Here is a 16,753-nt window from a genome sequence, read left to right as displayed (position 1 = left end):
TCACGCTATGAATCAAAAGTGGTTTCTATCAATTAAGAAACACTGCCAAATTGAAGCCTTTTCTGTCTTTTAAGGAGTTGGAAACCATCATCAATGTTTTTATTATGTCCAGATTGGACTACTGCAACTCTTTGTATTCAGGAGTTTAGCAGGCCTCAATTGTAAGACTGCATCTGCTAGGCATTTAAAACGTACAGTAAAAAAAAAAAGTAGTATCTCACCAGTTTTATCACTCCCACTCCAATTTAGGATTCAATACAAGTTATTGTTATTTGTTTTTAAAGGTTTGAATGGTCTGGCACCCACTTACATTGGTGAACTGCGTCACTGGCATCCTTCATTAAGGCCAATTAGGTTGGAAAATTAGTTTCAGCAAGTTCTTGCCCAATCATGATTAAAATCCAAAGGCGACGGGGCTTTTTCTGTCCCGTATAGATATGTTGGTTGATTTGTAAAGCACTTTGGTTAACATCTGTTGTTTTAAAATGTGCTTTATAAATAAAGCAAACAAACAAGGCATGCACCGTGGGTTACGGTGATCCCCTGACGCAGAAGTATAAATCAGCCTCAAGTCTGCATCTTGGAGGGTTTGGTCTTGACTCCAAATCCAAAGCTAGTTGTGAAAGCCTGTTTACACCAGCGCAAATATTCAGAATGAAACAATTGGTCCGATTTTTACACGTCATTTTTGTTCACGCAAAATAAAAAGACACTTTTTGATAGTTGACAAGGCTGTTGCAGGTTTATTCGAGATTTCCAATCAAAACCGTTCACTGTAAAACCAAATTTGGCCTAATGCAGATTTTTGGACTGCATCTAAAAGTGATCAGTTGTAGATAAGCTCAACCCAGGCAACTTACAAACCTAAAGAGCTTCACACATGTGCTATCAACTTCACATTCACATGTGGAAAACAGATGAAATATGGTTTTAAAACATTTTCATCTGAAATCCAACTACAATTCATGTGTTTCCCATGCATTCCATGTGTATTTTAACATGCAAAACTTTTTTTCTCTCTTGTAAGCTCATTTACACTTCTAATTAGGGTTGTACATTTGTGATTAGGTCAACAAAAAAAGCCTCTTAATAACAGGTGTAAACAAGGCCTTACTGGTAAACAGGCTTTTTCATAGTACAACGGAAAAGACATTAGAGCACCTCCCTGTAAACAAAGGATTTGCTGCACTAACGGCATGCAAAAGTACATGTCAGTCTGAACAAATGTCATTCGTTTAAATGAATTTGTTTAGCGCAACAAATTTGAGCACCAAACATTAGTCTGAGTGTAAACAGGACTTCATCTGTGACGAAACCGAAGAAAACGTCAGCCTCGGTTTTGTCTTTTGTTTTGACTCTGATTTGTGTGCTGTGCTTTTTTTAAACAATAACTCGTGGTTAGCTTGTACTGTACCTTAATCTTTTCAACATCCTTTTCCCAGAATCTGAGACAATAATTAGTCAACAACAGAGGTGAATGTGAAATTTCCATCACCATGGTCACAAATCCACCACCAAATTCCAGTCCGCGTTACTCAATAAAGGCACGTCAGTGAAGAGTAAGGCTGTCTGTAACAAGTATCCAGAAAAATATCAGTGTTTGTTTGCCACTGTAATACTCGTGTCAGTTGGAGATCCAGTTGAACTCCATTTGAAGCGGTGGCAACATCATTGCACATTCACGCCTTTGTAATCAATACAAAGTCGTTTCTGCTGGGAAGAAAGCCACCATAAATCAGTTAATTGTCCTTGTGCCTCTGTGTCAGCAATTTATCCCCCAAAGCAAAACCAGACGTGTTCACTGGAACCTTCGCCTTGAGGTGTTTGAAGCTGGCATATTTAGATAAAGGAATTCCTAATGGCGTACGAGTCTCGACCCGTCTATGAGGAGACAAAGACTTTGTCTGTGAGACCCGACGAGAGGGAGAGAGGGATTGGGTGTGCATGAGCCGCTGAGCGGGTGTTTGGCTGGTTCGCAGTCCTTCAATCCTATAGCCAGGGTTTTGTCTTCTAGGCGACCGTCCAGAGCGGTGTAGGTTTTGCTGGCCTGATCCATTAGAGGGTGGTTCAGGTGCATGCATCTTCCCCTGCCAGTACCTGTGGCCCCAAATCAAGTGATCACTGCTTTTAAGGTGCCTATGAAACCCTCCAGGTTTACCGATCACCAATTTGGCTCGGCCGTAAGTGTCCCGAACAGGCGACCTAGAGATCATCTGGTAAAGCTGAAAGGGAGGAAGGTATACATGAGACAGAAACAGGATAAACAGGCATGATATCAAATGTTCTGACAGGAATTGTTCTAATTAATTTTTCCGTTTAAAAAAATAACAATAATAATGTTGGTGGATTATTGGCAGGTAATCGTGCAGAGGTCTCTGTCAGCCAAGAGTCTGAGTCATGCCAAAGGAGCGTCCATCTTTGCCAGCTATCTCAAGATGCTTCCCATGATCTTCATCATCTTACCTGGCATGATCAGCAGGGCACTGTACCCAGGTACTACACACACGCTCCAGCTGCTGTATCCGCTAGTGCTGCAAAAATTCAGTGCTATGTCATCTTTTGTCCAAGCTTTGTTGCCTCTCTAAAGTAATCAGGTCATACCAGCGTAAGGTTGTTAAGCTGGTTTTTAATTTGTTAACAGACTTAACCAAGTTTGTGCAAGTCAGGATGTTCTATTATTAACCAGCTTGCACTTATAAAAACAACCTTAAGCCTGGTATCCCAGTAAACACTTTTGGTTTCAACATACATACATATACACACACACACATATATATATATACATATACACACACACACATATATATATATACATATACACATATATATATATATACATATATATATATATATATATATATATATATATATATATATACACATACATACATACATACATATATATATATACACACATATATATACATATATATATACATATATATACACACACACACACACACATATATATATATTTAAATGTAATATTTATATATGTATATGTATATATATATATATATATATATATATATATACATATACATATATAAATATTACATTTAAATATATATATATATATATATATATATATATATATATATATATATATATATATATATATATATATATATATATATATTATACATACATATACATATATAAATATTACATTTAAATATATATATATATATATATATATATATATATATATATATATATATATATATATATATATATATATATATATATATTTAAATATATATATATATATATATATATATATATATATATATATATATATATATATATATATATATATATATATATATATATATATATATATATATATATATATAAATATTTATAAATAAAAGTCTAGTTGTAAAAAAGTTCCCAGTTGTGAGCGCAACAAATAATAACTTTACTTCTAGTTGATCATTTGGAAAAGTAGCAGAAGGTAGATTTTTCAGATGAAACATCTGTTGAAATGCATCCCAATCATCACAAATACTGCCGAAGATCTATTGGAACCCTCATGGACTTAAGATTCCTACAGAAATCAGTCAAGTTTGGTGAAACTTCATGGAAAAATCATGGTTTGGGGTTACATTCAGTATGGGGGCGTGCTAGAAATCTGCAGAGTGGATGGCAACATCAACAGCCTGAGGTATCAAGACATTTGTGCAGCCCATTACATTTCAAACCACAGGGGATGGAAAATTCTTCAGCAGGACAGCACTCCTCATACTTCAGCCTCCACATTAAAGTTCCTGAAAGCAAAGAAGGTCAAGGTGCTCCAGGATTGACCAGCTCAGTCACCAGACATGAACATTGAGCATGTCTGAGGTAAGATGAAGGAGGAAGCATTGAAGATGAATCCAAAGAATCTTGATGAACTCTGGGAGTCCTGCAAGATCGCTTTCTTTGCCATTCCAGATGACTTTATTAATAAGTTATTTGAGTCATTGCAGAGATGTGTGGATGCAGTCCTCTAAGCTCATGGGAGTCATCCACACAATATTAATTCTTTTTCCACTGCACCATGACTTTATATTCTATACTGGACATTATTTCTGTTAAATGACAAGACTTTTGTCTAAGCAAGGACAGACCTGACTGTCCTAATTAAATAATTAAAAATCAAGGCATGATCATGTTTTATTTTGGTAAAATAAGCATAATCTAGGGGCCTTTGCCTTTCATACAATCCACTTCTGATACCAAATGATCAACTAGAAGTCAAGTTATTACTTGTTGTTCCTAAAACTTGAACAGGCGACAAGACTTTTGTCAGGTAGTGTACATCATACTTGACTAAAGCATTTTATTAGAAACAGCTGACAGATAATTTAACCCTAAGAATAAAATAAAAACATTAGGAAGAGATTTGTAATGACTTATAAAAGGTAGAGATGCATCTATACTATAATCCTGTCTAGAAATTATTTGAATGAACAAAGTAAAATGTGAATTATTTTAAATGCACAATTAAATATCCAATGTTTGGTCAAATAAATAGGTCAAAGGTCAGATGTCAAATCTAGATTTTTATATTCATTCAAAGCAATTTTGCAAGTTAAAATCATTTTAGTGTTTTAATGGATAGTTACAAAATATAACAATTTTAAATTACAATCTATTTGTTTTTTTTCAAGGCAGTACTGTGATCCTTAAATCAATTATACTAATGTGTTGTGTACAAGTAATTTTTTATACAATAAAAAAAACTACGCTTAAACAAGATGCATTGTAATGTATGAAGACAAATAAAATGGTTACACTATTGTTTCGATGCTTTAAACCCCTGTATCATCTTTGACCCATTATAATCAGTATATCAGATTGACAAACAATATATTGTCCATCTCTAAACAAAAGTTTCACATCTTTAGCTCATGTTGACTACAGACAACTTTTTCAGTGGGGAAATTCCACTAAAGTAAGGATCAGATGAAATCTAACGTCATTTTCATGTTTTCATCTGATACTACATTTCCATGTTACCCTCCTCCTCCCCACCACCCCCATATATATGTTTTAACACTTATAGCAGGTTCAGGCGTGCAGGAAATGTCAACAGCATCCCGGAACGCACACCGCCACACCCTTGCGTTCCATAACACACACGCCTGGCTTCTTTTCATCTATCTGAGACACTCCCAGGTTTATTGGACTGGTAGAGTGGAGAGCCAGATCTGATAAAAATCACTTTCACATTCAGACACGCTAAAATTGACACCTACCTTTGCTTTGTCTCTGCTTTGTGCATTCAGTAGATTTTTCTCAACAGTGCTTCGTAGATCAGGGTCATCCGATCGCAAGTCCAGCATGGATTGAGAGAAGCGGGCCATCACGTTAAGCGCATCAGGGCTGTGGTCTCCAACACGACCAGAACCTGTTATCCTTCCATTAGGGAGCTTATCGCTGCTATCAGAGTCAGTACATTCATAGTATTCATCAGAGGTTGTGGAATTCTCATCTTTATCCTTTAATGAATGCGCACAGGTTACAGCAGTGCTGTCTGCGTCGTTATCTTGAACGTCCAAGTGTGCATCCTTTAAGCTGATGGTCTGGTTTTCCTCTCGTTTCACTAAAGTGACCTCTGCGTCTCCAGAGCCTTCTGAAATATTAACTACTAACTGAAGAGTGCGTGGTTTGGGCACAGGAATTTCTACAGCCTGCTGGACTTCTGCTGGTTCAGGATTAGGCTCCGGCTCTTGTGGTGGAGGGTTGGGTTTGGGATCTTGTTGTTGATCTGGAGAGTTTGGCGTCTGAGATGTATTGGCTGGAGTATCTTGATCGGCATTGCTAGAATCAGGCTGAGGTTTAGCGACTGATTGAACATTTGGATCTACAGAATTTATTTTAGACAGTTGTGCTGTTTTAGGACGAGGAGTTGCTTTTTCTGGAAGCGGATCCTCGGGTGGGGCTGTGAAAGGGTCTTTAAATCGGATTGCTTGAGATGTTTCAAACCTTTGGGAGCGCATTAAATGCACTGGTGCTGGCTTGCTTGTGTCACGGATATTAATGAACCCAATAACATCACTAGGTGGGTCTGGCTCTGGCCAGATGGGCAGATAGGGAATAAGATCTGCCTTTGGCAATCCTACAAGTCCTGGATGCTTTGGTGGTGCTTCCGGCAATTCCCGTTGACGCTTGGGAAGCTGGACCATGGGATTTGGGGTGTTACTGTTCTTAGCACTGGCTTTTTCTGAAGATGCTTTGCTTGAAGCATCTGCATTGACCAATGCATATTTGGGGTTAATCAGTTTTCTTGCAACATTAACGGGAACAGGGGGAGGAACGGCGACTGGAGTAGGTTCTGGCTCCGGAGGTTCCGCCATTGGGATCTTGGAGAGGTTGACCCCACGAGAACTCATGTATAATTCACGGAACTGCTTGTCAAATGTTTCAACGGCCTGTCCTGTCAGAACAGTTATGATGTTGCGGTCCAAACGCGAAGCAGTCCATGTAAAACTGAAACATAAAAATGACAATAAATAAATAAATAAATAAATAACATGCGCAGCTCATAAGCACACATTAAATGTCACAATACTTCTGTTTTTCAGTAGTGTGACAACTTTGCTTTGTCTGTTCATACTTCCCTTTTCTTTTTGTATTCTGGCATTTCCTGCCATGTGCCATGTGGTTTATGAGGCTATGAGGTCTTGTGATTTGATTACTGTTTGACTACTCCTTTATATTATTCGGTTTCTAGTTTAATTGTTTTGTTACACCCTTGTAAATGTTTATTCTCTAAATTTGCCTTTGTGTAATGACTGCTCTTCCATCTTCTCTCGCAGGTGTATGCGTGAGATTGTGGAAGTTTCTAGTTTCAAAATTTCAAACCTTTCCTGAGATTGAGGCTTTATTCATTTCTGTATAGTTGTTTTTTTTTATCAGGAGTCCCACTCTAAGCCAAACATCAAATTCCTGGTATTTCCCTGACTTTCACTGATTAAAAAGCTAAATTTCCATGACCTATAATTAATGGAAAACAGGCTGGTGTTGTGCTTTGCATAATATTTAAATGGAGTTAGCTTGAATATCATTTTGCAGGACGTTAATAGTCATGATAGTCATGTGATGAGACCAACAGTGGATAATTTATGTTCAAGACACCTATGCAGGTACTTTCATTTTGCATGGCTGAGAAGTGCTCCTCCTCCCATATTTGATAGCTCGAAAGTAGCTTCATAAAATAGCATTTAGTTTTTCTGTCTTCTGCCTTTTACTACCCACTCTTTTAAGTGGTCATTTTGAAGCCAGAGCTCCTAAAATGTATTATCTTGACATGTTAGCCTTAATTAACACGTACAGTTTGGTGACTGCATTTGAAACTAAAAATGAAAGGAAAAAACTAAAATATCTGATGTACTATGATTTGGATGAATACTATTCATTAAAAACCCCTGACTTTCAATGTCTGGAAAAGATCTTTTAAAATTCTATGATATTACAGAAATTCCCTCACCCATGGAATAAAGTACATTAAACCAAGTAAGTTTCAAGTAGTTGCTGAATCAAAATTAGAGACACTTTTTATCATTAACAAATTCCTTTAGCAATTTCCCACAGCTAAATGCCATGGCATACAGCTTTTACCAGTAAGCTACACTCAGTACTAGGGCTGTGCGATTTGGGGAAAATATCAAATAGTGATTTTTTATTTTATTTTTTTTTTCTTTTGACAGATATTGCGATTTGATGTACTATTGAATTCAAGCTTCAAGCTGATTTTTATTCAATTCAAGCTTCATCTCAATAATCTGTAAGCCGTGGCAACAATTCTGTGACAGCTCTTAAAAATGACCCGTTTTTGTTCTGTGTCTGACTTTGAAACCAAAATATCCCCATCTTACAAATGCTGTCTTTCTTTAATATTAATTATTCTATCAATGCCTCTGAAGCAGCAGACGCCATAATCCCAATTTTTTGTATTATTGTAGTTCAGTTGCACAATTCTGATTGGGCAGAACGAAAGTGTGCTCACTCAATTGGCTAGTTATAAAGCCCCGGTCAGATCACATGATTTCGGCACAATTTCCTTGACGTAGGGTGCCATGGGGAGTCGTAAATGACAAATGGACGACGTGAAACAAGATTCAATCAATTGTTCTCTTGTAATGTGACAAAGTTCACGACAACCAACACCATGTCTGCGATGCCTCACGACACCATCGCAGAAAGTCTAGCATGTTTAATTTTCGGAAACATAGCGGACTGGTTCTGAAGATGTTTTCGTTATTTTTGTTTACATATATATTTTATAATCGCAGACGCTTGCGATTGAGGCTGCGGTCACTTTTCTTCCCATGGAGTTCCATTCATATGCACACGAATGCGTTAGACTGAAAACGCAAGCTCATGCCACAAGTTTCGCAGTTTGCTGCGGTGAAAAGTTCAAGCTTGGTGAACTCTGACCTGCGAAATCACATCACTTGACTGCGTGAGACCAATCGAGGATCAAAACATGACCTCTCTGGACAGAAATTTAAAATATGGACCAATCTCTTGCTTTTTTAAATGTCCAAACATCTTGATTAATCCCGCCCCTTTTTGCAGCGCCGTACGACAAAATTTTGCAAGTTCGAACTCGAGTGTGACCGCAGCTGAACAAATCGTAACATTTCAAATTGCAACTGCGATTCGATTTCGATTAATCGCACAGCCCTACTCGGTTCAGTATATATCTGAACTTCATCCAGATGAGTGTGATTCACTTGTATTTTAGAAACACAGCCTCATGTATACATACAAACACAATAAAGAGCACACATACATACCTGTATGATCCAGACACAGCACGGTCTCCATCCACAAACATGAATTTCTGACTCAATGATCCTCGCACTTTCTGAGCAGAGCGTGTGTAGAATTCAGAACCACCAATGCATCGTACCCGCAGATGCTGCAAACACAAATCGTCATTATTGCATGAAACATGAATTGCATCTAACTTGAAATTGTCTTCAAAAACGTAAGTGTATGCTTCTTAGACCTACATTGAGGTGTCCTTTATGCATGTTGGCTCTCTCACACATAAGAAGAAAGTGCTGTATGGATCCAATATCAATAATAATGTATATAGCTACTTTCTTTTTAAAACCAGCCTCTATTAGATCCTTAAAAATGTCAACGTCTGTGAAAACGTCCATTACCACCGCTATCATCTGCAAACACACACAGTAAATGTATAGATGTTAAACTGTTCCCATATAAAAACACACATGCTTTTATATTCTTAGTGTACAAATTACTATACAGGTCAAAATACAATTACAATTCTTTTGTCAGCGTTGTATGATCTCTTTATTAAGAAGACAACGTGATGATGCAGACACAAAACAACTCCTACACACCCTGAATCAGTTGTACTGCACCCATTAAGACCTAGATCTCATTATAAGCTCTCATTGTGAGAAATGTCTTTGAGTAAAGATATTTCTTTGACGGAGTGTGTGTTATAAGGAGAGGGGGAGGAAGAGAATTTGTGCCGGTATGTGTCATGGCCGAATCACTGGGTTCAAGCAGTAGCAAGTTTCAACAAGAAAAATGAGTCAGTTGGAAACCAGTATAGGATTGTGAAACGTGACGGATATTTGGACATTCAGCATGATCAGGTTGTTTTCTGCTGAAGTCAATTCATTCGGAACAGTTCTGCGTTATCTTTTGAAATATTTATTAGCTTGGAAGAGAAGGGTTGTGCTGAAAAGCATGCGTTGACATACATGAATACAGCAGCTATTTTGCTTAGTTAGGCCACAACCACCTAGGACAACAATAGTTAAATCAATATTGACAATACTGTGTAATCATCCTCCTGATGTTGCCATTTAGAGATAAATGTTTAATAAACTAAGCATTAGGGCTGTGCGATTAATTGAAATCGAATCGCAATCGCAGTTTGAAACGTTGCAATTAGCTCATCGAAATAGGCTGTGATATAATATATATATATATATATATATATATATATATATATATATATATATATATATATGAAGTCAGAATTATTAGCCCCTCTGAATTATTAGCCCCCTGTTATTTTTTCCCCAATTTCTGTTCAACGGAGTGCAGATTTTAAAAACTCATTTCTAATAACTGATTTATTTTATCTTTGCCATGATGACAGTAAATAATATTTGACTAGATATTTTTCAAGACATTTCTAAACAGCTTAAAGTGACATTTAAAGGCTTAACTAGTTTAATTAGGTTAACTAGGCAGGTTAGGGTAATTAGGCAAGATATTGTATAATGATGGTTTGTTCTGTAGACTATTGAAAAAAATATAGATTAAAGGGGCTAATAATTTTGACCTTAAATTGGTTTATAAAAAAATTTTAAACTGCTTTTATTCTAGCCGAAATAAGACAAATAACACTTTCTCCAGAAGAAAAAATATTATCAGACATACTGTGAGAATTTCCTTGTTCTGTTAAACATCATTTGGGAAATATAAAAAAAATAATAAATAAATAAATCAGAGGGGGGCTAATAATTTTGACTTCAACTGTATGTAAACAAAAATAACGAAAACATCTTCAGAACCAGTCCGCTATGCTTCCGAAAAGTAAACATGCTAGACTTTCTGCGATGGTGTCGTGAGGCATCGCAGACATGCTATCGGTTGTTGTGAACTACGCCACATTACACGAGAAAAAACGATTGAATCTTGTGTCATGACGCCCATTTGTCATTTACGACTCCCCACGACACCCTACGTCACAGAAATCGTGCCGAAATCATGTGATCTGACCGGGGCTTTCTAACCAGCCAATTAAGTGAGCAGACTTTCATTCTGCCTAATCAGAATTGCGCAACTAAACCACGCCCACAATACATAAATAACAATCAATAACAATATTTTGGTTTCAAAGTTAGAGACACCGAACATAAACAGGTCATTTTTAAGAGCTGTCGCAGAGTATTTGCCAGTATTGAGCTGAAGCTTGAAATGAATTAAAATTAGCTTGAAACTTGAATTCAATTGTGAATCAAATCGCACTGTCAAAAAAAATGAATTAGATATTTTTCCCAACCGCACACCCCTACTATTCATCCTTTTTTAATTGAATTAAATTAATTCTTTTTTTGCTCAAAAATGTTTTACAGTAAAAGGAAAACTATATTTAATATGGATTTTTGAGGATGATTAAAAAATAAAATCCAAATAAATACAGTTGATTTCCAAACTTTTACATTTCAAGAAAACATACATTTTCCAAATATCATTGCAATTCTTCCCTTTATGGGGAAAAATCCAATCAAAATGTTCACGGCAAGCAACACAGATCTAAAGCAGTTCAAAGGCAGAAATAATCTATCATTTATGGGCTGATAATTTTTCTTATCAGGCAGCAGTTCACTTCCATAAGGAAAATGTATCATTTGCACGCCCTCCACTTGTTATAAACCTTTATTAACTTATTTTTTTTCTATCAAACACAACTAAAGATACCTTGGAACATGTTGGAATCTGAACAGCTAATCACATATGATGCATTGCTATTATTAAAGGGATAGTTCACACAAAATTTTAATTCTGTCATCATTTACTTGTTTACATTTACCTGTTGAACAAATAATATTTTAGAAGAAAGCTGGAAACATGTAACCATTGACATCTATGGTACAGTTTTCCTACAATGGAAGTAGGAAATATTTTCTTTTGTGTTCGACAAAAGAAAGAATTCATAAAGGTTGGAAATGACTTGAGGGTGAGTAAATAGCTTACATTTTAATTAGTGGGTGAACTATGCCTTTAATCATTTTTTTAACCTAGTTTGGTCCATATTATCGGTGCGGGGGATTTAGAGGTATCTAACTGCACTATTTATTTACTTACTAGTAATTAGCCTACTTACTTACTTGGGGTACTTACTTATGAGTGAGCGTAAACACCCGGAGAGTCAGGTGATAATCACAAAAGAACCGGTTTAGTGCTTATCTTTTTAAGGGTCTACAGTTTCTGGGACAGACTGACCATATAGTACAATCGTGCTTTTCAAGATTCTCTAGTTTACCAACCTTCTGTGCTTGCGCGATGGCCTTTCTCACAACCTCTTTTATATGCGTTTGTCCGTCAATTGGCGGTTGCGTGTACACATTAACACGCGTCACTCCGCGGTAAGAATTGCAGTCGGGCCATCCGAGATCCAGATTCGGTATTGATGTGTCAGAGCGATCCGGCCAGTACTGTAAAGACACCGTCCCGTCCTCTCCCTCCGTCATACCATCCTGTTTTTGATGCTCAGAGCCGGGTTTATAATCTTCAATGTTCCTGCGAAACCTCTCGAGTTCGGGTTCGGATAGGAACGGACGCAGTTCACGCTCCTTCACAAAGGCGTCAAACGCGTCGCGTCCTTTCGTGGCAAGAGACTCAAGAGCGAGCCGCTGGTCCTCGCTGTAGAAAAACTCCGGTTTGGACTCATTTAGACGCCAGTTCACATGATTGTCATCAAGACACTGAACCTGAGAGAGAGCCATTGCGTTTCCAAACACAATCCAAATTAGCTAATCAAAGAAGGATGTTCTTTGTTATCGTTATTAGTAATATAATTAGTTAAGAGCTACTGCAAACCCCTCAAAATGAAGTCTTGGGGAAAGTGTTGCTCAGTTAACGGCTAGAAAAGTTCTTCTCGTAAAGCGTTTCCATTTTAAAGTGAGAAGTTTGTTGTCAAATAAAGTCGCTTGGCGGTCGTTTAGAACCCAAACGTCCCTTTTATATATTTAGATCAAGGTAAAACTGTGTCCTTAAGATAGAAACGACCCCTCAGATGTTACTTGATCATGTTTCCCCGAGTAGAGTCCTAGTTCAGTACAGGACGCAGTTGACCGCAGAGCCGCAGCAGATCATCTTTCAGTTGACAACAGGTAGACTCGAACAAAGCATCTCCAGAGGCTCTAGTGATTAGACACACCTCAGTCACCTGACCGGGAGGGGCGCACACACACACACACACACATACATACATACATACACGCGCCCAACAGGCTTCAGCCACGCCGACTGAATCTGCGTTCAGGGTCTTCCACAAAAGCAGAAACCCTCGATATCACCGACTCCGAAGAGAAAACAGCAACAACAACCATCATAAAACAAAGTTTACGGATTGTCACCACAGTGTTGACAGCTGAGCATAACTTTCGCGTTCCGTCCGATTTAAATAATGTCCAGTTAAAACTCCGGTGGAGCTTTTGCGTGACTTTGCCCCACTTCTGCTGACTGAGCTAGAGAGAGGAAGAGGCCAGACGTCGGGTTGCATGAGCGTCGATGACGCGGCGTCCTGTCCGAATATTACACGGCTGAGTCAACAGCTACGTGGGTTTGGGCGGGGTATCCGGGAAAAAAGTGACAGGAAACAGTAGAAAGTGAAACAGACAGTTCCTATTTCCCACAAGACTTTTAGCAGCAATGTAGCTTCTGCAGACAGATAGACAACTTAAATAAACCACAAGAAGACTGGTTGTCAGACACAAGCTGAACTCCCATACGAAAATGTAAAGTTTTTATTAAAAGATAAAATAGACGTATATTGTTTTAGCGTAATGATTGCCATTTTACACAGATTAACAAATACCATGCTTAAACTATATGCTAGAAAACAGGGCTGCACGATACTGGACTAAAGAGTGAGATTTTTTTTATGCCGGTATGAATACAATTTCTCCAGATGAGTTGAATAACTATTTGGAAATCATTTGTAGGGGAATGCATACAAATATAATAAACAATCTACAAACATAGATTCAATAAAGAAAAATATACAAATTAAATAAACAGTGTTTAATTGTTTCTCGAGGAGTCAAGCAGCATTCAGGTATACAGAAATTTAATGCTTAAATGTAAAACAATACTGCATAGTTTTCGTTTTATAAACAATTCAATAACATGATTTGTTAATTTGTCAATTGTACTAGTGGTACAATTTCTTACGCCTGAATGCTTTTAAAACTTTTACACAGTCGCAGGCCTAAAAAACACTTGCAAAATAATAAATTAGAATCCAGACTTAATCACGACATGACTATTGTGAATAATCACATTACGATATCGATGCTGAAATGAATGATATATTGTGCAGCCCTACTAGAAAACTAATTTGTGGTTACCATTGTTTTTGTAAGCTATGTTCCATCGTCATTCATCAGCATTTTTTTGTTTTTTTGTTTTGTTAAAACCCTTCAAAACCCCGTAAAATACTATGTTAAAATCTTAAGTTCCAATAAAATCAAGGTTCCCAATCTTAACAAGACTTTTTATTAGTAAAAGTAAATATTTCATATTCTAAAGATTAAAACACTTGTGCATAAACTGCACAAATGAAGTTACTGTACTGTATATGTTTCTGTATATGTTAAAGTATTTCATATTTATATTCTTTTATATCATTTTTGCAGCATTTGCATTTTCAGAAATACTTTGTTTCTTAATTGTTCCTTGTTTAAAATTTAAGTTATTTAGTAATAACTTAGGGGGTGGCGTGAGTGTTTTTCTGGGTGGGCTGCGGGGGTTGGGGAGTGGATCTTGTTTTGTTTATTGGAAAGAAAATTTTGAAGATGCTGTCAGAGCCAGATTAACATAAGGGCTAGGTGGGGCTGAAGCAGAGGGGGGGCCTGGATTGGTCTTCTGTTCACTGCTGTTCAAAAACAGTGACGCCGGTGCTAAAGTGGGACTTGGAGTGGCTGTAGCTGAATCAGAATATTGAATAGCTCTGTTTTAGTCACCCAAAAGAGTGATCAGATGTCCCAATTTTTTCTGGACAGTCCCTTATTTCGGCACTACCGCGAGAACTGTCCAGTCAAAGGTAGGCTAACCAAGCTCATCGTAGAACAAAAATAAAAATTCACTTAAGATTCATCAATGATTAACTTGTACATGTAGTAACAGAAGCTTGGACAGGTGGAACCATATATATAAAAATATAGTAAATTATTATTAATAATAACAATAATAATAACAACAGCAACTATATATATATATATATATAGATAGATAGATAGATAGATAGATAGATAGATAGATAGATAGATAGATAGATAGATAGATAGATAGATAGATAGATAGATAGATAGATAGATAGATAGATAGATAGATAGATACACACACACACACACTTTTGTGAGGTCAAAAATAAATGGGGCCCTTGGATTTGCTATAGCCCCGGACCCAATGTGTTCCTTATCCGGCCCTGGATGCTGTGACCACTTACATGTAAAATCCATAAAAATGTAATCACAAAAAGAAGTAATAACTAAGTAATAATGTAGTTATAACATGATATAAGTTATAATTTATATTAGATGTAACTGTAAACTTAATTATAATATAACTTAGTTATAACTAGGCTCACACGGAATCTGCTTGCACAGAAATCCACAGATTCTTAGCCCATCATTGAGTTTATTTATTTACTTGTAAACACTGTGTAAATGTGTGTAAATTTATATTTATTCCATTTTTAAATTAATGTCAGTAATATTATTCACTTTATAATATTCAATATTATTCAATCAATATATAATAATAATGTTCACTTGATTTATTTACAATACAGTTTAGAAAGTTATAGTTTCTGTCTATTAGTAGATCTATTATATGAGAAACTTGCTTTGTTTACCAAATAAGTGGATCTAATTGGATAAAAAACATAAAAAAGGTTATTTTTTATTTCATATATTAAGGTTAATTCTGCACAGAAATAGCAAAAAATGTCAGCAGATTCTGTGACTAAAGCTACAATAGCTATAATTCATTTATTTTAGACATTTTTGACAAAAAAATAATGTTGCAGTATTTTACAAACTAAAGGAATGTCTCTCAAAAAATGTGCTCACAGTGCTCACACAAAATCCTATATAAATAGCTGCTTTGGTTTTTTTCAACAGACACAGTGGCTTGTGTGGACCCTGAGGAGTGTGTGAAGGTGTGTGGTGCAGAGGTGGGCTGCTCCAACATCGCTTTCCCAAAACTGGTGATTGAACTCATGCCTAGCGGTAATCAGGACCTCTTATTCTTTTTCACATTATGCATATGATATATTGTGACTGTCATTACATATTTTATCAAGTGTATCATAGACTTTTTGTCTACAATCATGCAGTTGTAAACATCTATTCCAGGCCTTCGGGGGTTAATGATAGCTGTAATGATGGCCGCATTGATGTCATCACTTACCTCCATCTTTAACAGCAGCAGCACTCTCTTCACCATGGACATCTGGAAGAAATATCGAAGAGGTGCTAGCGAAAAAGAGCTGCTACTTGTTGGCAGGTATTAATATTTGTTCATGGCTGCTTTTGACATGTCATCCAGGAACCTGTGTCAGCTATTAAAAATGATCAATCATTATGACATGCATTAAGATAATATGTTGTCTAAGATCCAACATCACGGTGTTTGATGCACAAGCTATCACAAAAAAACAATGTAGAAATTATTTTTGGCATCAGAAATGCAATCCAAAATCGTGATAAGAAATACATATTAATCATTTAGATGAGCTCATGACTATCTTATGTCATTAGCTGAAATTAGTTTATGAGAATAAAACCAAAAATCTTCATGTAACTTTACTATGAAAAAAGATTAGTGGCCAAATTTTACAGTTAGGTAGTAAATATTACTAATGGGGTCTCATGTCATATAAGATTTATTACTATAATGACAATTTCCATATCAAGTTTATATCAAAACTAATATGTTGATTTGTTCTGTCAGGATAGTGACTGTTATTCTGGTGGTG

At 36.5% G+C, this 16,753-nt stretch overlaps 2 protein-coding genes across 3 annotated transcripts in view; one reads left to right on the top strand and one right to left on the bottom strand.

Moving 5' to 3' along the window:
• slc5a10 (solute carrier family 5 member 10) overlaps positions 1-16,753 on the top strand; it is a 50,963-nt gene that overhangs the window by 17,416 nt on the left and 16,794 nt on the right. The window contains exons 9-12 of the mRNA XM_056462790.1: positions 2,358-2,493; positions 15,897-16,004; positions 16,131-16,281; positions 16,729-16,753. The exon at positions 16,729-16,753 is cut by the window's right edge and continues 144 nt beyond it. Coding sequence (XP_056318765.1) covers positions 2,358-2,493; positions 15,897-16,004; positions 16,131-16,281; positions 16,729-16,753 — 420 coding nt within the window. The remainder of the gene's footprint in view (positions 1-2,357; positions 2,494-15,896; positions 16,005-16,130; positions 16,282-16,728) is intronic.
• LOC130232788 (protein FAM83G) lies at positions 714-13,278 on the bottom strand. 2 transcript variants are annotated; one of them, XR_008838134.1, is made up of 6 exons: positions 12,036-13,278; positions 9,009-9,176; positions 8,790-8,914; positions 5,244-6,477; positions 2,464-2,531; positions 2,202-2,222 (listed from the first exon to the last, which is right to left on the bottom strand). XR_008838134.1 is itself a non-coding variant. In XM_056462775.1 (5 exons), the coding sequence occupies exons 1-5, from the start codon at positions 12,492-12,494 to the stop codon at positions 1,740-1,742; spliced, it is 2,469 nt and encodes an 822-aa protein (XP_056318750.1). In that variant the 5' UTR covers positions 12,495-13,276; the 3' UTR covers positions 714-1,739. The 2 variants fall into 2 exon arrangements, 1 of the variants encoding a protein (XP_056318750.1); XM_056462775.1 differs by lacking the exon at positions 2,464-2,531 and having other exon boundaries at positions 714-2,222; positions 12,036-13,276.

This window comes from Danio aesculapii, chromosome 1, assembly GCF_903798145.1.
Source record: "Danio aesculapii chromosome 1, fDanAes4.1, whole genome shotgun sequence".
Classification (NCBI taxonomy): Eukaryota; Metazoa; Chordata; class Actinopteri; order Cypriniformes; family Danionidae; genus Danio; species Danio aesculapii.
This window is presented reverse-complemented; position numbering and strand designations above follow the sequence as displayed.